At 52.1% G+C, this 21,876-nt stretch overlaps 13 protein-coding genes across 13 annotated transcripts; 6 read left to right on the top strand and 7 right to left on the bottom strand.

Annotated features, from left to right (window-relative positions):
- Positions 1-81: 81 nt before the first annotated feature.
- On the bottom strand, positions 82-487 carry BDZ99DRAFT_387905 (ribosomal protein S28e; the record flags this gene model as incomplete). Its single annotated transcript, XM_033715546.1, has 4 exons — positions 82-143; positions 200-283; positions 375-389; positions 442-487. The coding sequence occupies 4 exons, from the start codon at positions 485-487 to the stop codon at positions 82-84; spliced, it is 207 nt and encodes a 68-aa protein (XP_033577059.1).
- Positions 488-817: 330 nt separating this feature from the next.
- BDZ99DRAFT_462707 (HisG-domain-containing protein) lies at positions 818-3,043 on the top strand. Its single transcript, XM_033719913.1, has 5 exons — positions 818-1,210; positions 1,339-1,373; positions 1,462-1,983; positions 2,040-2,180; positions 2,395-3,043. The coding sequence occupies exons 1-5, from the start codon at positions 1,194-1,196 to the stop codon at positions 2,628-2,630; spliced, it is 951 nt and encodes a 316-aa protein (XP_033577058.1). The 5' UTR covers positions 818-1,193; the 3' UTR covers positions 2,631-3,043.
- Positions 3,044-3,080: 37 nt separating this feature from the next.
- Positions 3,081-4,908, top strand: BDZ99DRAFT_416217 (putative NAD(P)H-dependent D-xylose reductase xyl1). The gene is made up of 3 exons (XM_033716780.1): positions 3,081-3,549; positions 3,601-3,704; positions 3,762-4,908. The coding sequence occupies exons 1-3, from the start codon at positions 3,509-3,511 to the stop codon at positions 4,568-4,570; spliced, it is 954 nt and encodes a 317-aa protein (XP_033577057.1). The 5' UTR covers positions 3,081-3,508; the 3' UTR covers positions 4,571-4,908.
- Positions 4,819-5,657, bottom strand: BDZ99DRAFT_416215 (uncharacterized protein). Its single transcript, XM_033716779.1, has 2 exons — positions 5,508-5,657; positions 4,819-5,457 (listed from the first exon to the last, which is right to left on the bottom strand). The coding sequence occupies exons 1-2, from the start codon at positions 5,570-5,572 to the stop codon at positions 5,136-5,138; spliced, it is 387 nt and encodes a 128-aa protein (XP_033577056.1). The 5' UTR covers positions 5,573-5,657; the 3' UTR covers positions 4,819-5,135.
- A 54-nt stretch (positions 5,658-5,711) lies between these two features.
- BDZ99DRAFT_304198 (uncharacterized protein) lies at positions 5,712-6,642 on the top strand. Its single transcript, XM_033714211.1, has one exon. The coding sequence runs from the start codon at positions 5,834-5,836 to the stop codon at positions 6,416-6,418; it is 585 nt and encodes a 194-aa protein (XP_033577055.1). The 5' UTR covers positions 5,712-5,833; the 3' UTR covers positions 6,419-6,642.
- Positions 6,595-8,125, bottom strand: BDZ99DRAFT_520182 (CaaX prenyl protease; the record flags this gene model as incomplete). Its single annotated transcript, XM_033725501.1, has 4 exons — positions 6,595-6,827; positions 6,879-7,818; positions 7,872-8,054; positions 8,105-8,125. The coding sequence occupies 4 exons, from the start codon at positions 8,123-8,125 to the stop codon at positions 6,595-6,597; spliced, it is 1,377 nt and encodes a 458-aa protein (XP_033577054.1).
- Positions 8,126-9,999: 1,874 nt separating this feature from the next.
- On the top strand, positions 10,000-12,086 carry BDZ99DRAFT_442582 (mevalonate kinase; the record flags this gene model as incomplete). Its single annotated transcript, XM_033717816.1, has 2 exons — positions 10,000-10,348; positions 10,397-12,086. Coding segments are annotated over 2 exons (1,720 nt in total), but the record flags the coding sequence as incomplete, so codon positions are not given.
- On the bottom strand, positions 11,997-13,238 carry BDZ99DRAFT_462701 (uncharacterized protein). Its single transcript, XM_033719912.1, has 3 exons — positions 12,927-13,238; positions 12,684-12,796; positions 11,997-12,626 (listed from the first exon to the last, which is right to left on the bottom strand). The coding sequence occupies exons 1-3, from the start codon at positions 13,185-13,187 to the stop codon at positions 12,455-12,457; spliced, it is 546 nt and encodes a 181-aa protein (XP_033577052.1). The 5' UTR covers positions 13,188-13,238; the 3' UTR covers positions 11,997-12,454.
- A 119-nt stretch (positions 13,239-13,357) lies between these two features.
- BDZ99DRAFT_508658 (uncharacterized protein) lies at positions 13,358-14,630 on the top strand. The gene is made up of 3 exons (XM_033724344.1): positions 13,358-13,402; positions 13,454-14,417; positions 14,471-14,630. Exons 1-3 carry the CDS (start codon positions 13,380-13,382, stop codon positions 14,495-14,497), a joined length of 1,014 nt encoding a protein of 337 aa, XP_033577051.1. The 5' UTR covers positions 13,358-13,379; the 3' UTR covers positions 14,498-14,630.
- Positions 14,631-15,041: 411 nt separating this feature from the next.
- Positions 15,042-15,968, bottom strand: BDZ99DRAFT_476301 (uncharacterized protein; the record flags this gene model as incomplete). The annotated part of the gene is made up of 2 exons (XM_033722048.1): positions 15,042-15,522; positions 15,619-15,968. 2 exons carry the CDS (start codon positions 15,966-15,968, stop codon positions 15,042-15,044), a joined length of 831 nt encoding a protein of 276 aa, XP_033577050.1.
- A 256-nt stretch (positions 15,969-16,224) lies between these two features.
- BDZ99DRAFT_462699 (uncharacterized protein) lies at positions 16,225-17,734 on the bottom strand. The gene has a single exon (XM_033719911.1). It carries the CDS (start codon positions 17,317-17,319, stop codon positions 16,690-16,692), a length of 630 nt encoding a protein of 209 aa, XP_033577049.1. The 5' UTR covers positions 17,320-17,734; the 3' UTR covers positions 16,225-16,689.
- A 165-nt stretch (positions 17,735-17,899) lies between these two features.
- On the top strand, positions 17,900-18,600 carry BDZ99DRAFT_387190 (uncharacterized protein; the record flags this gene model as incomplete). Its single annotated transcript, XM_033715509.1, has 2 exons — positions 17,900-18,255; positions 18,315-18,600. 2 exons carry the CDS (start codon positions 17,900-17,902, stop codon positions 18,598-18,600), a joined length of 642 nt encoding a protein of 213 aa, XP_033577048.1.
- A 1,813-nt stretch (positions 18,601-20,413) lies between these two features.
- On the bottom strand, positions 20,414-21,683 carry BDZ99DRAFT_520176 (Zn-dependent exopeptidase; the record flags this gene model as incomplete). Its single annotated transcript, XM_033725500.1, has 2 exons — positions 20,414-21,256; positions 21,342-21,683. 2 exons carry the CDS (start codon positions 21,681-21,683, stop codon positions 20,414-20,416), a joined length of 1,185 nt encoding a protein of 394 aa, XP_033577047.1.
- Between the last annotated feature and the right edge of the window lie 193 nt (positions 21,684-21,876).

The raw sequence follows: 21,876 nt of genomic DNA, 5'->3' as shown, positions 1-21,876 counted from the left end.
TGAGAGATGCCGTTCGCAATGCCGTTGTCCGAATCACTCCGCAGCCCTTCCCGCTCCAACTTCTCCCTTCCACCATTCCGTCTATCTCAGCCTCCTGGCCTCACGTTCGGACTCGAGCAAGCAGAGGATGTCGTTTTCGCGGACTGGATAATAGTCAGATCCATGCCGTCCTTCAAATCTGCGGGGGTTATGTCCATACCTGGGCCCTTCACGTTCCTGATGATGCTTCGGGTAGTATCGTCCATGAACTCGACGCGGACCTGGGTGACACCTCCACGGGAGCCTGTTGTCCATCAGAACCGTGCCCTCTTGTATTCTCATTTCCTTCCCCGCTCGTTTGGATCGCAATTCGAGGTTGGAGGATTGTTACGTACCAGTGCGTCCGAGAACTAGAGATTTGTCAGTACTCGTATTTTGCTGTTTCATTACTGAGCAACTTACCGCGAGTGACCTTCACGAGCTTGACGGGAACTTTCGCTGCGTCCATCTTTGCAGACTACGCCTGTTAGTTGCTGAAAATCGAACCCGGGTGGAGTGAACTGACTTTTGGTTTGTTGAAGCTGCGGCTTTAGGTGTGTTCGACAAGTGAGTCGATTTGCGGGCTTGCAGCGGGTTGTCGTAGGTGCGCAGAGGTCGATGGCGTAGGCTCTCAATTTCGCGATCGATAGAGCGACGTGCGAAACGAATGTGGAGCCAAGCCGCCCGGGCCGACCATTCAAGCGACTGCACAATTTAATCCATGCAAGGCTTATGCACGCCCCCACCTTATTGGACGAGAGGGCCTTTATTCCGCATTTCGGACACCACCACCACCACCTCTTTCACTCCCTCGTGATTCTGACTCTTATTGGACTCAATTGCTTTTTCCCTACACAGACTATTCTAGGGCTGCCCCCCGCCGCGCTCAAACAAACCCATTCGCCCCCCGCACGTGGTGTTTTCGAAGCTTGACTCACGCCTTACAGCCCACTTCTTACGCCCCGCTACGAGCAGCACGACGCAAGCAATATCGTTGCATAAGACACCATCAGTATATTGCCTGCACGCCCGACGCATATCTTAGGAAAACCCCCTCTGCGGCCAATTAGCCCCAACTACGTGGATCACCTGCAGCCACCGGAGAAGCCAGAGAAGCTGGTAGCCGCGCCGTGCGACAGCACCCCAGGAGATCGCGGAGTTTGAATAAGGTCACAATGGATCTAGTCAATTCGTGAGTTCTCGTGCTTCCCCACCCTCTTCACCCTTTCATTCCACCATGACTGTGAGCAATGGCGTTGTTCCGGCTGCAAGACGGCCCTCACGCTCTCTACCGCACTTGACTGACCTTTTGGTGGATAGTCTGAACGATCGGCTTTTGTTCGCTGTGCCTAAGAGTCAGTCCCTCCGCTCCATTGCGTGCTTGTCAAACCTGCAACAATTTGCCTCTGCGTAGCCAATTGCTAACTCTTGTGGTTGAAACAGAGGGCCGTTTGCACCAGGCGTGTCTTGACCTCCTCAAAGGCTCCGACATCCAATTCCACCGACACTCACGACTAGACATCGCTCTGGTCAAGAACCTCTCCATCGCGCTTGTCTTCCTCCCTGCAGCAGACATTCCCACCTTTGTCGGCGAAGGCCGTGTCGATCTTGGGATAACGGGACGGGACCAAGTGGGGGAACATGAGGTTGTTTCACCTCCGACAGAGACCACAGGTGTGACGGAAGTGTTGGATCTGGACTTCGGAAAGTGCAGTCTACAAGTGCAAGTTCCGCAAAAGGGGGAACTTCAGAAGCCGGAGGACCTGATTGGGAAGAATGTCGTTACTAGCTTTACGAATCTCACGGAGCAATATTTCAGAGAGCTAGAGGCGAAGGCGAACGGCTCCGGGGGTGTTACCAACGGGGATGGGAAGGCGAAGCTCCTGACGAAAATCAAATATGTCGGGGGAAGCGTGGAGGCTGCGTGCGCACTCGGTGTAGCGGACGGCATTGTGGATTTAGTTGGTAAGATGACCCAAAAAGTTTCTCCTAAAAAGACGCTTTTTGCTAATAATCGATAGAATCCGGCGAAACAATGCGAGCAGCGGGCCTCAAAGCAATCTCCACCGTCGTCGAGTCTACCGCTGTTCTCATCAAGTCAAAGCACCCCTCAGACCCCAAACTTGTTGATTTGATCGCTTCGCGAATCGAAGGAGTAATAAGTGAGTATCTTCTTTTCCTCTTCCTTGTCAAAGCTTTGTTTTCTTTCATCTGTCACTTTCCGAAGCCCCTCGATACATTTTAGAAGCCTCGGGTCCCGTGTACGTCGGTCGACCGTCTTGACCACCCCATAACACAGAGTCGTCTATCTTTTCTATCTTTTCTATCTAATTTGTCAAATCTCAAAACCCCATCTAAACCCCGCCATCACTACAGCCGCCCAAAAATACGTCCTCTGCACGTACAACATCGAGCGCCCCAAGATCGAAGCAGCCTGCACCATCACCCCTGGCAAGCGCGCCCCGACCATCAATTCGCTCGAAGAAGAGGGCTGGGTCGCGGTCCAAGTCATGGTGGAGCGGAAACGGATCGCCACGGCCATGGATGAGTTGACAGATGTGGGCGCGTGCGACATCTTGGTTATGAAGATTGACAATTCGAGAACGTCGTGAGGGGATAGAGAAGAGGGGGCGGCATTTTGGGCCTTTTTTTAAGGCAGTCAGGTTGAAACGATGTATGGGTAATGAATGAATGGACTTCCTGATTGTGGCGTAGACTGAAAAGTTTGGGATAGAGGTAGTTCAATGCTATCAAACATCTAAGCTCAGAACGTTCTTCAAATCTAGACGACGCGCAACGACACTATACTGTTTTGACTAGCGCTGCCGGTGTCTAGCTGAGGAATGGTATCTTAGAGCCCACTGGCCCTAAAAATGAAGCAGAAAACGAGGATCCTGATTTGAGACCGTCATCGCGCGACATTTGATACCAGAACCATGATCAGACTAGTGGCGGCTTGATATCACGTGCCAAATCTCAAGAGCGGGGACTGAACAGAGATGAACTAGTGTAGGCATAACTCTCTGCACCCATATTCATACATGTCGGCTTGACCATTTGTGCATCCCTTGAGACCTAAGCTTCGAACGCTTATATGTAATATCAATCTCAATCTCACCAGCTTCACTACGCTAGACCTTCCTAGTTAAAATGATGTACCATTTCAGCGTCGCAGAACTCGGTAGGTAGATGCAGGTCAGTTCTCCACATTGCTCAAGGCTATTGGGCCATTTCAATAGCACAATGGAGCTCTAAGCAGTCTAAAACCGGGCATTCCAGCCCTACGCCGGGAACTACTCGATGTGGTAATGCGGACCACCACGGTACAAAAGCTCTCGTGGCATTCAAGTCGACCAGTACTATATCAACTTGAAACCCACTTTTCAATCAATCTACATCATACTTCATCCAGCTCACTCTCCTCTTGCTGTCTCTCTTCTCAATAGAACTCTTCTCATCTTGGAGAGACGCTCAAGATTAGATCTCGACCATGTCGTCTTCCACAGTCAAGCTCAACAGCGGACATGAAATGTGCGAAACCCCAAGTTACCACATCAGAGCCACAGCTAACCCACCCCCAAGGCCCCTCGTCGGCCTCGGCCTCTGGAAAGTCGACGGAGCCGTCGCCCCCGACCTCGTCTACGAAGCCATCAAAACCGGCTACCGCTGTTTCGACGGCGCCGCGAGTACATACATCCCCCCCAATCCGTCCCTACAGCCATCCTCTAACACCCACCCCCAAGTCTACGGCAACGAGAAAGAAGTCGGCCGCGGCTTCGCGCGCGCCTTCAAAGACGGCCTCGTCACCCGCGCCGACCTCTTCATCGTCTCGAAGCTCTGGTGCACCTTCCACGACCCAGCGCACGTGGGGCCCATCCTCAAGCGCCAGCTCGCCGACCTGCAGCTCGACTACCTCGACCTCTACTACATCCACTTCCCCTTCGCGATGGCCTACGTCGACCCCGCCGTGCGGTACCCCAGCGCGTGGAGCGACGAGTTCGCGCCGGGCACCGCGACGCTCGAGGCGACGTGGCACGCGATGGAGGACGTGGTTGCGCAGGGCCTGGTGAGGAGTATTGGGGTCAGCAACTATAATGGGCAGACGCTTAGCGATCTTTTCAACTATGCGAAGATCAGGCCCGCGGTGCTGCAGATAGAGCACCATCCGTACCTGACGCAGGAGCCGTTGGTGAAGTTTGCGAGGAGTAATGGTGTGCAGATCACGGCGTATAGCTCGTTTGGGTCGTTGAGCTTTCTCGAGCTGGATAACCCCCGCGCGAAGAACGCGGTGCCGTTGACGGAGCAGGAGGTGATTAAGAAGGTGGCGGCGGCGCACGAGAAGACGCCGGCGCAGGTGTTGTTGAGGTGGAGTACGCAGAGGGGCGTGGCGGTGATTCCGAAGAGTAGTAATAAGACGCGGTTGGAGCAGAATTTGGATGTAACAGGGTTCACGCTTTCGGAGGAGGAGATTGAGGCGATTAGTGGGTTGGATAAGGGGCTGAGGTTTAATGATCCGCTTGATGATGGGGTTGCTATTCCTGTGTTCGCCTGAGGAGGGATTGGTGTTGTCGAGAGATTCTGAGCGAAAGCTAGAGGATTACTTACCACATAGAAAAGGCCTAGAATATGGTTAGAAGTTAGTAAGTACGCTGTCCAAACCTTCCCTCTATCCTCTCCGAAGAACTGTTGTGTATGAGTCCAAGACGAGTTGAGTGATAAACAAGCGGTCCGAAAGGGGGTTGGATGTTATACGCTGAGGCATGCGGAGGACGTCATGTGGGTTAATGTTAACAAGAGTTACGAATCTAACCGTGTGAAATCGATTTTGATAGACGCGGCGTGCACACCGCGTGGACCCATCGTAGTTCAATAATCTTACGCGACCAACTGCGAGTATTCAATTCACGCTCAGCTCATAGTCTTCCGTAGCTCCAAACAACGTCCATATATCACCTATTTCTGAATTCGAAAAGGATGCTTGTGGAGGAGGACCAATATGCCCGTATAATACACCGCTTCCTGATATACACTCGCGCACCTAATATGCGGAAATTGAACAATGCTATCTTCAACCCCTCGAGTAATATCCTGCCTTTCTTGAAACAGTAAACACCGCACTAATGCGTCAGCGCCTGCCTCCCCTTCAACTTCCTCCTCATCAAAATCTTCCGCCCGCCCCGACTCCTCAGCCGTGCCAGAAACCCATGTCTCCGCTTCCGCACCCGGTGACTCGGACTAAACGTATCTCGGGGCCCACATCGCACCTGCGACGATACCAGGGAAGGATGCGCAGATATCTTCGGGAGGAGGTCGAGCACGGTGCCGTCGGCGGCCGTGACGGCGGAGGGAGTTGTAGAGGGTGTGATCGCGTTGCAGGAGCAAGGGAGAAGCTGAGGACGGCGCGGAGAGAGGAGAGAGAAGGCTCGAGATGTGACAATGCTGGTGTGCTGTTAGTCTGGGGGCTGATGAGACGGACGGGAGAGCAGTACGTTTGCGGCGTTGAGATTCGAGATGTTGGGCGCGCGAGAAGGCGGACGCAGCGTAGAGACTGCATGGTGTGTGATGGAGCCCTCGCTTGTGGATTGGGGTGGTAGAGTGAGCGTGTGGATGGGTGTCGTTGATTTATGGATGTGGAGGTCGCTCTCCCGAAGTTCGAGGTCGAAAAGGGCCAAGCACCAAAATTTCTACGGAACCTGGTCTTCGACTTTTTTGTTTGCACTCCCGACACATCACCCACACGTATTTCTTGAATACCACGCGCAAATCGGCCTGGCTATACTTCAAAAGCTTTTTCTACCTAGGATAATTTCACAAAATGGAAACCGCACACCCTCCTCACCGCGCGCACGCCTCGCGGCCACTCTCCACCACTGAAGCGCACTCCCTCCTCACCGCCTACCTTGTCGCAACCGAAACATCTCCCCATTTACACCCAGACGGCCTTCTCAGCACAGCAGGCGTGCAGTTCGCGACCTCTGCTGGCCCAATGGGTGGTGTCGTGCTACACAACCTGAGGCGCGTGGAAGCTGGGTTGCGGGGCGAGCACATGGAACCAGATTTGGAGGTGCTGGAAGAAGAAGATGCGAAAGCTGGAGCAGAAGCTGGACTAGAGGATGCAGTGGTGGGCAAGGCGCTGAATGGGAAGAGGACGGTGAAGCAGGCTGAGGAAGGCTGGCAGGATATTGAGGAGTATCAGAGAGAGCAGGGGCCGATAATTGGGGAGATCGAGGATAGATCGAACTTTGTGGCCGATGGGGTTGAGGAGCCGGTGGTTGTGGAGCATGTGGAGGTACCGAAACTGGATAAGGCGGCCAGGAAGAAAGCGAAGAAAGAACGGGAGGAGAAGAAAAAGAGAGAGAAAGAAATGCTGAGGCAGAAGAAGGCGAAAACGCAGGGCTGAGACTTCAAAATCGAGGTTGGCAGTACTATAACGACACAATTCGGCGATATGGCACGGCAAGATCACGCAAAGGGTTGTGAGTATTAGGCGGCGTTGCAAATCGATGCCAAAGCGGCTTTTAATTCCAATATTTTGGAAGCTGGACACCTGCTTCATCTCCAAACCATGGTCCAGGACTACAGCTCTATATCATTCGCCTGCAAGGGTTTCTCATTATCCGCCGATTTATCCACCACCTTCGACTCGCTGACCCAGCTCATCGCCTTCAACCGCTCAGTCAAGATGGGATGAGAGTAGTGGAAACTCGAGTACAGCCAATCCGCGTCCATGCTCGACAGGTTTTGGATTTGAAGCTTGATCAACGAAGAGCCAAGCTCCGCGCTATAGCCTAGCTTGACGGCGAACGCATCTGGAGAAAAAGTTAGCGCGATTCAATGAGTATCTTCGAAAACCAGCATACCAGCTTCATACTCCATGCTCCGAGTCAAGATGTTCATTATCAGCTTGATCATTGAATCAGTTGGCGAGAGTATCTCATTGAAGAGCAGGAAACCGATGAAAACAGGACGCTGCTTGTGGAAACCAAAGGACTCGTAGAGCGAGTTATTGTTGATGAAGACGGAGAATAGAGAGAATGTGTAAAACAAATGAACCTGGCTGATCAGGAGAAGCTTTGTAGTGTGCCCCATTTTCCAGTGACCAAGTTCGTGTGCGAGGACAGCCTCGACTTCCTTGTCAGAGCTCTTCTCTAGAAGAGTGTCGTAGATAACAATCTTCTTTTTCCACGGAAGTCCAGTGAAATAGGCATTGCTATGAGAGCTCCGCTTGCTACCATCAATGACTTGTAGTTCACCCAATGGAAATTGGAGTTTAGAGGCAAGTGCTTCTACGCCGTCTTTCAGTGCACCTGCCTTCAGCGGCTCGAGCTTGTTGAACAGCGGGACAATGAAGATAGGGTAGATAGTAATCGCGGAGACCTGGACTACTAGCATGAAAACCCACAGGTAATAGAAGAAGCCCTGACCAGTCTTTTTGATAATGGACAAGAAAGCACTGCCGATAGGGACACCAAAGGCAATGGTAAGCGCCTGACTCTTGAGCATGTCCGTTATCCAGAGCTTGACCGTCATCTTGTTGAAGCCAAACTTCTGCTCCAGAACGAAGCTGTGGTAGTATGAGAAGGGCATGCCGGCAAAGGTATCTATGAGGCTGAATAGGAAGACGAAGACGAGTGATTGTGTGATTTCTCCCGAGAAGCGTTCCGGCGCGTAGCGGGTAAGGAGTAGGCCGGCGACGGCCCAAACCTTGGGATAGACATCGTACCAGATCACAGCGAGGCCCTTGGCTTGGTTGAAGAGGGATGAGAAGAAGCCGAACTTGGCTTTGGCGCGGCCATATTCCTATAAAGACCCAGGTCAGCGTGAGGCAGCAACATCAGATTGTTGAGACGAACCTGGCTCTTATTGAAGGTAGGCTTATCAATTTCGTTTTCCAAGGCTTTGGGCTGGGAAGTCTTGGATAGAACGCGGTACTGGCGGAAAAGAAGCCAATTCTCGAGAGCGAATTCCGCGAGTGAGAAGCCGATGACCAGCTTCTTCCACGGGAAGAATGGGCGGTCCAGCCAGCGTGCTAGACGCTGTGGAGAGTTAGCGATGTTCCATTGCGCGCAGTGGGGTGCATAATTACCTGGAGAAAGGACTGAATCATGTTCAGTGATAAAGTTGGTGAGGGTATGAACTATCGCCAGCGCCTAGGTGAGGACACTGTTTCCCGTTTCCGAGACTTGAGGGGCCGGCGTGGCCCGCTGACAAGGCGGCAGGGCTGTCACACAGTTATCTGAAACAGATAAAAACGGCCAATCAGATGTCGTATCCAGGCTTATTATTCGGGGATTAAGTCAGGAACGAGTTTGACGGGCTCAAGGGCAGTGGTCACAGGGAAAAACACCACACATTCACAGAACTCAACAGTCAGAATTTCTACACATTTTTTGTGATCCTGAAGTCCTTGCATATTCCCGAGCAGTATTAGGACTCGATTGAAAGTCCACGACGCGTTTCGGGCGCTTTTGGCCTGCATTGTCACCAAGGGCGGTTATTAAGCATCACGTGGACAAAGATGCAATAGTCTGCTACCGATCGGATTATATCAATATGTTTTTCGAAGCTCTGAACGAAACGCATCTCTATCATTCTTAACGGCCTGTGAACTTGTTGGGTTACCTCAGGCGGCGGTGCCCGGAGATGATGCTCAAATATTATCGACAAATGTCATAAAGCACCATCACTAGTGGTATAGGAGCGAGCACGAACCTGCAATGGGATCTTTTATGGGGAAGTGAAGCTCTAGAATCTAGTGCCGCCCTAGCTTATGCCACGTATAATTAGTAGGATTTCAAAGTGGGAACTAGGCTAGAAGAGCCGAATGTAAATTGCTGATATTCCAGAAAGAGGTGACAGGGATATAACGAGACACCTTGTACAGACGGCACAGAAACCAGACGAGACTACCGCCATCTAGCACAATTGACCATGGCTACCCAGCACCTCGTTTCACCAGACACCCACCAGTCACCTTTGTGCTCCCAGAGATGGCCAGTCCACTTCCTATACCTGTCGTAATGTTTTGCATCATTGTAAGAACCACATTCGCCTTATTCGCAACAATCTCACGACTTGGAAGAGGCAAGCATAATCGATCAGGGGCGAAACCTGACGCAAATTGAGATATGGGTGAGAAGGTGGCAGACGAGACAGCATCACGTGCAGGTAGAATTGTAGGGTGTATGGCAACAGAGGTTGTGTCGAAGATTCCCTTGCCAATCCTAGTAGCCTGTCAGCCCCGCTATAGGCCAGGCCCAACAACGGGGCATTGTGAGCATCCCACCTCGCATCACGTGACCATGGTATTTATAAATCATAGGGCTAGTTTCCGTGCTGGTGTCTCTTTGTACCTTTGCACGCGTCATGGCCCGTGGACTGGTGTATTCGTGGAAGCACAGCATGGAACATCATGTTGTGAACTCTCTCAGACACCATGGAGTTGAGGGCGGTGTCAGCCCTGGAGGCAGATAGCCAGATATCGGCTCGTGCCGGTGTATCCGCTGTGTCGTCTCTTTTGGCAACGAGGGAATATAACGGGCAGGGGCGAGCGCAGGAACACGCGGCCAATAGCACTGGGGCTGTAACAAAAGACGCACCGTCCCCAGCTGAGCCCCCGAGGCCTTTGTACTGCAATCCTACTGCGAAACGTCGCCCCTCTGCACTTTCTTGTCCACCGTGAGAAAGATCTCACCAGCCACCCAACGGCTGTCAGACGAAGCTTTGAAACAGTGGACGGCTCCGACTGTGTGGGGATCGTTCCTGCAGCAGAAGCCTATCCCTGTCGGCGATCACTGCCTTCAAAAGGGCCGCCTCGAACCCGGTTTGGGTACAGTACACTGACGATTAGCCTTTACATTTCCCAGCTAGCATCACCACTCCTATTCACTCCTTCGCCCGCTCCGCCTCTCCTACAATACACGCGCACTCCGCCGTCGAACTGATGCTCCACAGCGGCTACCCGACCCAGTTGCGCGCCGACATGACGACCACTTCTCCATTGCGGCGCAGGGGCCAATCCGATGGCCACAGCCGTCAGCACTCGCAAAAGTCGCAGCAGTCCGACCAAGAAGAAAGGAACTCGGACTCGCCCTCCACCGTGAGCAACGGCACCCAGACGCCAGAACCTCCCTCGCCCATCGACGACATCATGGCCCCAAATCTTACGCTGCCTGACCGCTCCGGCGTGTCCAAGGTCAACAGCCTCCAAGTCCAGCCCGTTCGCCCTATACACATTCGGAGACCCTCCGTGCCCATGATGCCCCCCTTCATGGTCTCCGCGCCAGGGAAGGTCATCGTGTACGGCGAGCATGCCGTGGTTCACGGCAAAGTGAGTGTCCTCAATTGACGGGGTCGCGTCTCAACTGACACTGGTTAGGCTGCGATTGCGGCTTCAATCTCCTTGCGTTCCTACCTCCACGTTAGCTTCCTCTCCAAGTCGCGACGAACGGTCACTCTGCGATTCCCGGACATCAGTCTGGACCATGCCTGGAATATAGACGACCTGCCATGGGCCGCCTTTTCCCATCCCAAGAAGAAGAAGTATTACTACGATCTCGTCACCTCCCTCGACCCTGATCTCGTGGCTGCCATGCAGCCATTCATCGCATGCGTCTCTACAAAGCTCCCCGAGTCGGATCGAAAGAGACACCAGTCTTCGGCCTCGTCCTTCTTGTACCTTTTCCTCTCCCTAGGGTCGCAAAAGTCCGCGCCCTGCATATATACTCTCCGCTCCACAATCCCAATTGGCGCTGGCTTGGGCAGTAGTGCTACCATTGCCGTCTGTCTTAGTGCAGCACTGCTTCTCCAAATCCGGGCTCTCAGCGGACCCCACCAGGACCAACCTCCGCAAGAATGCGCCCTCCAGATCGAGCGCATCAACCGCTGGGCATTTGTTGGCGAGATGTGCATTCACGGCAACCCCTCCGGAGTGGATAACACCGTCTCTGCGGGAGGCAAAGCCGTGTTATTCAAACGGGCAGATTACAACAAGCCTCCTGTCGTGGTCCCACTCCGCAATTTTCCAGAGCTCCCTCTCCTTTTAGTCAACACGCGCCAATCGCGAAGCACTGCAACCGAAGTCGCAAAGGTCGCAAAGCTCAAAGCTGCGCACCCACGCATCACCGAGAACCTCCTCGACAGCATCGACCACGTGACAGAATCCGCGCATGCCCTGATCACTTCTCCCGACTTCGATCCTACCCACCCAGCCACTCTACAGCACCTGGGCGAGCTTATCACTATCAACCACGGTCTCCTCGTCTCTCTTGGCGTCTCTCACCCCAAGCTCGAGCGCATCCGCGAACTGATCGACCACACCGGCATTGGCTGGACCAAACTGACTGGTGCGGGCGGAGGTGGCTGCGCCATCACTATTCTGAAGCCTCAACCCCCTCCTCGCGCTCCACATTCCATCTCCACAATCGAATCAGACGAAGACGACTGCGAAATAGACTCGGCGGTGTCTGAGCCACCCACCACCCACAACATCCTCGACACCCTTGAAATCGCGCTTGAGACCGAGGGTTTTGAGAAGTTCGAGACCACGCTTGCTGGCGATGGCGTGGGCGTGCTCTGGCCTGCCGTTCTCCACAACGGAAACGAGGAAGACGGCGGCGAGGAGATTGACCAGGAGAAGTTCCTCCGCGCCGAAGGCAACGAGGGCATTGAGCGGTTGGTTGGGGTGGCTAGCTCGAGACAACGCGTCGCTAAGGAAGTCCGAGAGGGCTGGAAGTTCTGGAGAACGTAAACTTATTCTTCCGTCAATCATGTTGTATATATCAGGACACCTCGATTTTTCTTCGCGCGCTTTTTTTCTAGCGGGCGTCTTGGGGTTCGTTTTCGTACTCGTACTGTACTTTACTAAGGTTTGATTCTGGTTCCTTGTTTAGTATGCCAGTAGAACTGGTCTGGTGTATAAATACAAGGGTAGACTTTGAGATTAGAATCATGCTAGAGACAAGGCAACTTGTGAGTGGGTAGTAGGACTAATAGTAGTAATTATCATTATTCTGTAACTACATCATTTTCAGTAACATAGCTAAGCTAATCATTTGCTTGCGATCTTACCCATTTTTCGTAGCATAATTTGAGATTCTGCATCTGAAACGCAGCCGCACCCAGATCCCCGTAATCATAAACTCCTAGATCATAAACTCCACACACCAATCTCTCCAATCTCGCATCCGCAAGTCAGATATATCCGTACCCTCAGATAAGCGTCTTACAACCTTAAATTCTGCTCACACCCCCCCGGAACATAGCAACACGATCATACGGACATATGAATCAGTCCCAGTTCCTGAAACACTAGCTAGCGCCCAGTACGATTAGTACCATACTTCAAACCTACTAACAACTCTAGTAGCGTGAATTTGTCGGGCGATAGCAAAGCGTAGGCGGGGTAGTAAGCACTGGATGCTTGTGGATACAGACTTCATCCCGTAAGCTGCCCAATCCGCGCATCTAGCACCAGCTGCAGGTCCTTGGAATGCGCGACGTAGCCGTCTCGCAGCCGGCGCACGCAGCTGGCCATCTTGGCTTCGAGGGCGGTTTTGCGGGCGAGGAGCTCGTGGAGGCGGGTTGTGTGGGCTTGGCGGGCTTCGGTGCTGGGGAGGGTCAGATTACGGGGGGAGGTGGATGAATGGGGCCAGTGGTGGACGTACAGGGCTTTGTCGTGGTCGTCGAAGAAGGTTGTGATGGTTGTGCGGGTTTTGGTGACGCGAGCGTCGTGGGCTGAGCGTAGTTTTGCGCGCGAGTTTTTCTTGCGATTGTCGCGCTGGAAGAGAAGAGGGGAGGGTTAGCTGTGGTATGGAGACCAAAGGTGATGGCGAGAGTGGATATTTGGGATGAATATGACCAGGCATAGAAGTATGGTTGAGAGGTCATAATATGTATATCAGACTTACGTCCCGTCTCATCCTTGCGAACAGCTCTTGAAGGGGATCACCCTGCGATCCTAGGGAACTCGATTGCGTTTCAACCATAGGGCTGTCGGTGTCTGTTTCGACTTCATCGATCTCTTGCTCTTGAGTGAATTTCTCGACGCGAGCTCTCTGAATGCCTGCTGAGCGAGTGGCTGTCTCTTTAGTAGTGGTTTTCTTGAGTATGGTTTTGGGGGGGCCCATGTCGCCTTTTTGCGCAGCTTTAGCAGCAGGAGGAGGAGCCATAGTACCTCTTGTTAGCGCTGGGGATTAGTCGAAAGCAAGCAATTCATTCCTCGATGTGATGGTAAATAGGATGAAATCTTTCCCTTTCGGTCTTATAGTTTTGCCGCGCACAGACCACCTACATCTTAGCAAAAAAGATTTCGTACTTCCTCTCAACACTAAACTCACGACAACCCCAACCTCCTCCTCACAATGGGTCTCAGCGAACCAAAAAAGTAGCTCCTCCCCTTCAATCTTCCCAGTCCTCCCCACTAACCTCCTCCCAGCCGCAGCAAACTCTCCGCAGACCCAAACAACACCACCTGGTCCCGCAACACCGACCGCTTCGGCCACCGCATCCTCACCTCCCAAGGCTGGACACCCGGCGCCTATCTTGGCGCCATCGACGCCGCGCATGCCGAACACTACACCGCCGCCAACGCATCGCACATCCGCGTTTTCCTAAAAGACGACAATCTCGGGCTCGGCGCGAAGCGGGGCAAGGAGGCGGTGGAGCGGTTTGGGCTTGGCGGGTTCGAGGGCGTGTTGGGGCGGCTGAACGGGAAGGATGAGACGGTGTTGAAGGAGGAGCAGAAGAAGAGGGAGGATTTGGAGATCAAGGTGTTTACGAGTCGGAGGTGGGGCAGTATGAGGTTTGTGAGTGGGGGGTTCTTGGTTGGGGATAAGATTGAGAGGCTGGTGCAGGGAGAGAAGAGGAAGAGAGGAGAGGAGGGGGATGGGGAGAGTGCGAGGCCGGAGAAGAAGGTTCGGAGAAAGCAGGGGAAGGATGATCTTGCAGCTGCTGCTGTTGCGGATGCGTCTGAAGAGGGCTTAGAGGCTGACTCGAAATCTAAAAACAAGAAGGAGAAGAAACGGCGGAAGCAGAAAGAGAGTGATGCCGACGAAACACCCTCTGAGTCCACAACAACTACCCCCACAGCCTCAGACGAGAAGGCGGAAAAGAAGCGGAGGAAAGCCGAGAAGCGGGCCTTGAAAGAGGCACGTCGGCTTAAGAAGGCGGAACGAAAAGCAGCGAAAGCTGGCTCCGCGTCCATTTCTACCACCGGCACATCTACGCCATCTAGAGCTCAATCATCATCCTCAGAAGAAGATGAAGCTGAAGAAGTCAAGAAGCTGGCATTGCCAACCACCAATCCGGCATACAGTATGGCGGGCGGGCGACACGCTGTCAGGCAGCGATATATTCGGCAGAAGAAGATGGCATCGATGGACCCAAGGGCCTTACGAGAGGTACGCATAATTTTATACCTATCGATTTGATTTCGGTGCTAACATCACTACAGATCTTCATGGTCAAAACGGGAGCATAGAGTGTATGGGTTTTCAGAAGCATAGCGAACGGCGAATTGGGGTTAGATACGCTTTGATAGATTTTTAAACGCTACGAATATCACTTTGGCCTCTTCCTGTGTCATGATTGCAATTCGAAATAGAAAAACGTGGAATGAGAGCGAATCTCGGAATCAGACTTAGGTACACAGCATACACTGCCTGCACAGAAGTCTGTGCACCCCTGCTGGCCACTGTCTGAGACCCTTCCTTGCTTCACCAGAAATCCAGATGAGATGTACAAGACAACGCAGCGCAGTCCGGAGCAGCCCTAAATCCTTTTCCTCCGCTCAATGCAGCGCCTCGAGAGTCTATATCTTTCCGAGGCCTTTCATGCTGTACTGAATCATCCAAAACAGTAGAATGATGAGGTATTTCTGAAATTTGTCTGATTTGCATCCTCGAGAGCTTTGCGTCCTCGAGAGCTTTATATCCTGCTCGGACTTCTGAGACTATGCCGGAGTACCTCAGACGGTGGCAATCAGGCGCGCCCAGCCGTTTGTACGGGTGCTGTAGTTCGAGTCATCAAAAACCTGCCCAATCTCTGTTCGAAGTTTGAATCCTCCACCTCTTTCCCGCTATCTCCACTTCTCGAGTAACCGGCCATGGTACCGACAGGTAGAATGACTTCAATAGCACAGGCATTTCCTCTATAGGCGCAATAATAAGCTCTTCTAGGGGGGCGTGTTCACTTTCCAGAATTGCCGTGTCTCCCCAGCCGTGGAGGAAATCATCTTCGAAAAAGTCTACAGACAAGTGCTGAAGTTGGCGCATGCTTGCGATAATTTCCCAGAGAGTTTCCCAGCGTGATGTTGGAAAACCGACAGTTTTGGTCACGTCATGGCGAACGGTCTGGATGGACCGTCTGAGATTCAGCGAGCGAATGCAAGCAAGACGCTGCGGGAGAAGCAGCTGCGGGAGTTCTGCGAGCGTGTCTTGGAAAAACGGTCCTTCGTCAATGTTGAAAGTAGTGTTGGCATAAAGCAGATCTATACCCTCCGTATAACTATATGAGATTTCAGCGGTAGCCGTGAGCGGTGTCTGCCTGACGGCTTCTCTCAAAAGAAAGAACTATTCACGGAAATTAGAGCAGTGAACTTACATTTGCCGGCAGGTTAGCAGTAGTGGAAGCCGTTTTGCCCGATTGGCACCACTAGTCCTCACGCTGCCGCCAAAAAAGCACGCATGCCCAGGACCATCACACACATGACCGGAGAACTTTGAACCATCCGCATGGCAAAAGTAAATCGTAGACCCACCCAAGACGAGCCTCCATATCTCCTGCCGGAGCTCAAGGGGCAGGCGCTGGAGAAGGAGAGAAGAAGACTGGGCCGCTGTGTGCTGGGGAATGTCAGCAATTTGAATAAGCGGTAGAGTTAGGGCACGCGGTCGTGGATTGGGAAGATGTGGTGGTGGTGTTGGTGGTGGCGATGGCCATGCTATTGAGGCCATAGCTGGTAGCAATGATGTTGAAGGTTTCGGGAAGGCAGCAGCCTTTATGAGGTTATTGAAGTGCACGGCTGTGCTGCAAGACAACCTTGGCGTGCATGTCGAAGGGTGCTGCAGTTCGCTCGTCCAATTGAGGGCGTGCAGAACATAACATCACCTATAGGAGATTTTTCCACTCTCAGGAGGCCTCCAACCCCGTACAGTAGCCCCCAAAACGATCAGGAAGTATTCATAGTCTGAAACGTCTTTCGCAGGTCCAATTTAGAGCGTGTAAAAGGTGAAAGTTTGTCCCATCCTTCTTCATTGTTGCGCTTGCATCAATCATTTAAAGGGTTCAATTCAGTCTTCCTCAAAACATACTGGCAGACCCCCTCAACCGGCACGTCTGCACCGAATCTGCGCATGACCTCCCGTCTGTCCCAAGTCGCGACCCTTTGGCTGGCAAAAGGTACACGTCGTTCGTGGTTAGACTTGTGCACAATGGATAACGAAGGGAGAAGATTTAGAATTTGGTAATATACATTAACTCCGAATTTGAATAGTGTGCCCACGGAGAGCTGGGTATAACATAGCACAGCTTTATAGGTCGTTAATTAGATCGTATGATGAAAAGGTTTGAGGTGGCCTTATAAGCTGAAGTATGTATATTGTGACTGCTCAATAAACATCGAGGTCAAACAGACGTCTTGTGCAATTAGCTCCATCGGCTATATCGTGAATGCCTTCAGTTTCTCTGTTGTGGTCTTTGCCTCTTTCTATGCGGAACACCGGGAGCCATTGCGTCTGCCAGTGACATAGGGCCAGCAGCGCTGAAGCTGCTCGGACGACCCCCGCGAGGTCTGTATTGAGGAATTACCGACCTTGAGTCGACTGTCTCCTTGCCACGGGAGCAAGCGCTCAAAAGTGCGCTGACCAGTACATCACACTCCTGGCGAAGCTCCTCATATTTTGCCGTAGAAGCTTGATCATGCGCACCAATCCGTAGTGTGCCGTAAAGATTTAGCAACTTCTGCCTGCGGGCCTTATCGTTTGATCCTGCACCGCCTGTTCCGGCCACGCCTTTACCATCTTTGTCCAGTCCCCGAGCCTCAAGTGCCTCGCGGAATGCTTGTCGAATCCTTCTGCACACCCACGATCTTACAACCCTCTTCTTTCCATGAGTTGGTGTAGTGACCGACCACCATAAACCCGAAGTATCTCGTTGCTTGTAGCGCCGGACAGTCGTTCCGTAGAGGGGGTGAGATCGATCGTCAAGGATTTGGTTCCAGGCGTAGACGGAGCTATATTTGGTCGTGTAGGAGGGTATGATGGCCCGGACCTTCAATTTATGGATGGAGCGGAATGCCCCACTCATGTCGCGGAGTGACTCTTCTCGGAGGCTTCTGTATTGTGATTGTTGGAGGGAGAGCGCGTAGTGGGTTCAAGGGGACGTTGGAGGGTATAGCGAAGGTCAGTGCAAGAGGAAGCTTGTGCTAGTGTCCATGGAACCCTAGGTCCTATTGCTGTATGGGCGGCAAATTATTTGAATGTCGGGGACGGTATAACGTAGTTGCGCCTGCGCAGCATTGTTGTGTGGTGATGATTGTTGCGTGAATGAACGTCTCGATTTATCGTTTTTGACTTCACCTTCACCGACAGCCAAGGACGCTAACCCTTCTGATCACATTCTTTCAATTCCCACACCATCAAGGTGACTCCAGAGGCTTCAATTCAGGAAAGGAGAGACTATTTTCCAGGCGACAAACTGTCAAGGCTCCTCAATAGGAATGGACGACATGAAAACCATCTTCAAGTGCACCGGCGGGCGCATCATCCAAGACGGGCCCTTGTCCAAAAGCGACATGGCACCACGACGTGCATCGTCAAACGCAGCCGCTTCAACTTCGCGTCCTCCCGCCGCGAAAGCAGCCAGCTCCACCCACAAGACCTTCAAGATGACGGCCGACGAGATTGTTACCGACCCTTTCCTGCGCTCCGTCCTCGTCAAGGCCGACGAAGCCCGGAAGCAATGCCTCGTACTGCTCGACCTTCTCGACCAGCATCCCCGAAGCCCCGGCTCGCCCACGCCCAAAGAGATTGAGCTGGAGATATCGAAACAACAGCAGCTGCTGAATGCGTACCTGATGCAGACCCGGAATCTGAATCGGCGCGCCATCTTCAGCACCCGACAAACCAAGCAGACGACCGCGGAGGCCAGGCACGAAATCGATACCCTGCACCTGCAACTGCAGAATCTGTATTACGAGCAGAGGCATTTGAGGGGGGAGATTGGTGCTTGTGAGGGCTATGAGTGAGTTCGACCCATTCACTAACTGCGGCCTTTCTGTAGACTCTGGCTAATTCCCATAGTCACTCATATCAGCGGCTCCCTCTCCTCCCCGTTGAAGAGTTCGTTGAGAAATTCCCCGAGCTTAGCGACGTCGACGAAAACGCTCTGATGGTCGCACGTATCGAGCACGAGCATGCTGAGAGAGAGGAGTTGGAGAAGCAGCGGCAGGCTTTGTTGACGAAGAAGCAGGCCCTGATAGCGGAGAATAAGAAGCGGAAGGACGACCTCGCGAAGCTTGATCGGGACTTGGAAAAGTTCATTGAGGCTGCGGAACCTATTGTGAAGATATTTGAGCAGGAAAATTAGGGATGTTTCTAGATACGGAGTCTCTGGTTGCATTGCTTAGGCGTTTGGAATGGCGATGTGTTGCATTTGGGCATGATACCCGGGCGTCCGGTGCCCTTTGGTAGGCTGGAAATACTCAAAAGGTTGATGGCTCTCTAGTCTTCAAAATAATGTGTGATCTTGGCCCTACATCTGCTCTCTGAATCGAATGCTTTGTGGATATGTTTCGGTATTCCCTACTTTCACACCTTCACATCCTTCATTCTAGATTTCGTCTACCTTCAGATCGTCTACGCCTACTCCATTCTCCTGCGAAAGTTACAGCATAAACCCCAGCCTCGCGCTTTCCCCAGTTTCACACACTCGTTACTAGCCCCCGGAGCGACTGAACGGCACTTTGCCCACGGAGACGCTGGATCATAGCAGAGGATAAGTCCGAGCGCAAGGCCATAATTTTATCGCATACCTAGGTGTTCAAGCCTGTTCCCAGAGTGTAGAAATACTAGTAGGTCGCAATCTCGCCTTCCTTTTTCTCGGCGCAGTCGCGGACCCCACCACTATCTCGATGGCAATGCGATTTCATTCTTCCAAATTTTCGTCAGTCATACTCTGCGACTAGGCGTATCCCGTCATGGTTTCGAATCTATGCTAGCACGTGTGGTTATTGAGTTATTTGCCAAAAGGTGGTGTTGGCCCCGAAAGTCAAGAAGATCTTCTCGCTCGTGACTCAACGGCTTGGCACCAGCCAAGAGTTGCCGAATAGGTAGGCCCACGGGTGTTGTCGGCGGCCGAAGCATACAGTACTAGGTCATAAATTTGGGCACACGGATATATCACTGCTCCAACTCCGCTTTTGCTCGTTCGATACCACTGTAAGGAGTATTACAGTTATGCAGATATCAGCTTCGTATAAAGGTAGTCTAATTTCAAGTAGGCCAGGCTTTCCATCGTGATATTTTTTAAAAGCTTATCGGGGTACCCCTACCAGTTGCAAGGAGTGCCCAAACTTATGTCTTGGTACTGTATGGTAAGTCGGTCACGGTCGATCACAAGCTCCCAAACTTTTGTCCCAGCGCTGTATCCATGAAGCTTGTACATACGAAGGGTTAAGATACTACGTTCTAAGATATCGACATAAACCCCAAACAAGCACAGAAGAAAGACTTAAAAGCTAACAAAACCATCACACATTACAAAAGCACTGCCATCCCCTGTGCATGCTTCCTCACCCCTAGCCTGGTTGCCCTGGCGCCAGGTTCCCACTAAGGGTTATAAGTCATCCAGTTCATGAGCTCAAATATCGTGTTCCAAGGCGGGAAATATTGATGTCCATGGCCATGGCTGCGTCATTCTTACTCAATGACCATATGTCTTGGGATGGAATCGTAGACTGGTTTCCGTCGCGTAGGGGAACAGGACCCGCTATCTGGGTAGGAGCTGTGGATAAGCAGTGAAGTCTAAGGTCATGTGGGCTCTGCAGCACTCCAATATCACTTTGACCACCGCCAAATGGATTCAGGAAATGCTTATTGTTTGAAGTTGTTGAGCGTAACGGTTCATACGGCGGAGCTATGTCTTTCTGTTGGTACAATGTAGGCGTTATATATCTATCTCCATGTTGTGCAATTGGAGCTATCTTCCCTACGGCGGCGAAGGGCTCTCTGTCTATAGGTTGAATCTATGCGTTCCAATTTCCTTCGTCATCTTCCGAGTCTAAAGGCTCGGGCGCTTGTCGAAACCCGTGCTTTTCAAGGACGTGATATTTTGATGCTGGCTTGTTGGACACTATTGACTCGGCAATCAATCGTAATATTTTGAGCAGAGTTACCTGCTTCTACTTCAGGGTTGCCAGTATCAACCTCTCGAAATCTTTCACTGCTTTTTCCAAGTCCTCGACCTTCAGTGTCTCATGGGCCGAATGTGCAACGAATATACTTCCTGGTCCGTAGAGATACCTCTTGTGATCGCCCTTTAGATTTGGAACGTCTGTGCCGTAGTTGACCGTCATGGTCTCGAAGCCCTTAATGTCGCAATCGATGTCGACTGGCGGATAGCCCTCCTGTATCCAATTGATCTCCAAGGCGCCCCCTTCGTCCTCAACTTTTGCTTTTACATCTTTCAATGCGCCGATAACAAGGCCTTCGATCACTTTCGGGGTACCAGCAGCAATTCGTACAGCTATCTTAGCCATCGCCGACTCGGCAACGACATTTGCAGCAAGTCCGCCCTCGATCCGTCCAATGTTCATAGTAGTGTTGCCATACTTGGTACTCCATGGTAAGTTCTCCCTCAGATGTATCAGTTTCCCCAGAGCCTCGATAAGAGCGTCATTTGCGCTGACACCAAGCCATGGATAACCGGAATGAGCAGCTTTGCCTTCCACGTTGACCTCGAAGCTGATTATACCCTTGTGGCCGCAGACAAGCTTCGCTTCCGTAGGCTCTCCAAAAATGACTGCATCGTATGCGTGTGGGGCATGATCGGAGAAGTGCTGCATGCCCAGGCCGTACCTCTCTTCATCAACGACGAAGAGGAGTGATACTTTGTCAGAAACGGCGTCCTCGAGGGAGAGAACCGCGGTTATTTGAGCAGCAACGCTTGCTTTTGCATCCACAGATCCGCGTCCGGATATTATGTTGGATGTTTTGTTGTATACATAGGGCCAGTACGGAGGAACCTTGAAGCAGATATTTCGAGTTAGTCACACAGTCAATGGACAGAGAATATAGCTCTCGGCTACGTGCAAGATGTCTCCCACGCACAGTATCAATATGAGTCGACACTAATATCGGTGTCTTTCTGTTCTTGCCCTTGTATGCGAATACATTGAAGCGCTTTGCCCTCACTTCCTGCAGCTCCACTGTGAAGTTCTTGGACTCCAAGTACGAGGCCAACCAGTGTCCCACTTCGTCCTCGTTCCCGGATATAGACTCGATCTCAACCAGCTTTCGGTGTAAGGAGAGAAGCTCTTTGGAGGTTTCCGCGGGTATGATGCTGGATTCGGAGGAGAGCTCTTGGGGCCGCGGAAGCTGTAAAGCAGCTTGTTCAGCCGTGATACAGGCTGTCAAGCTGGACAAGACCAGTATGACTAATTTGAGTAACATAGCAGCACGTAATTGAACAGTGTTGTACAGACCAATGGCTAATGGGAAGAGTGGGAGACAACACGAGGGGTTGAAGAGGGCGACATTCCCGCGTCGCGCTAGAGCAGACCCACATCCGATGATGTGCTCTGAGTGCGCCAGTGTCTTTCACCATCCCCATATCAGATTCATGAGTGCGCAGGTATCGAAGTGA

The sequence above is a fragment of the Mytilinidion resinicola genome (genome assembly GCF_010093595.1).
Source record: "Mytilinidion resinicola strain CBS 304.34 unplaced genomic scaffold BDZ99scaffold_9, whole genome shotgun sequence".
Taxonomy (NCBI): Eukaryota; Fungi; Ascomycota; class Dothideomycetes; order Mytilinidiales; family Mytilinidiaceae; genus Mytilinidion; species Mytilinidion resinicola.
This window is presented reverse-complemented; position numbering and strand designations above follow the sequence as displayed.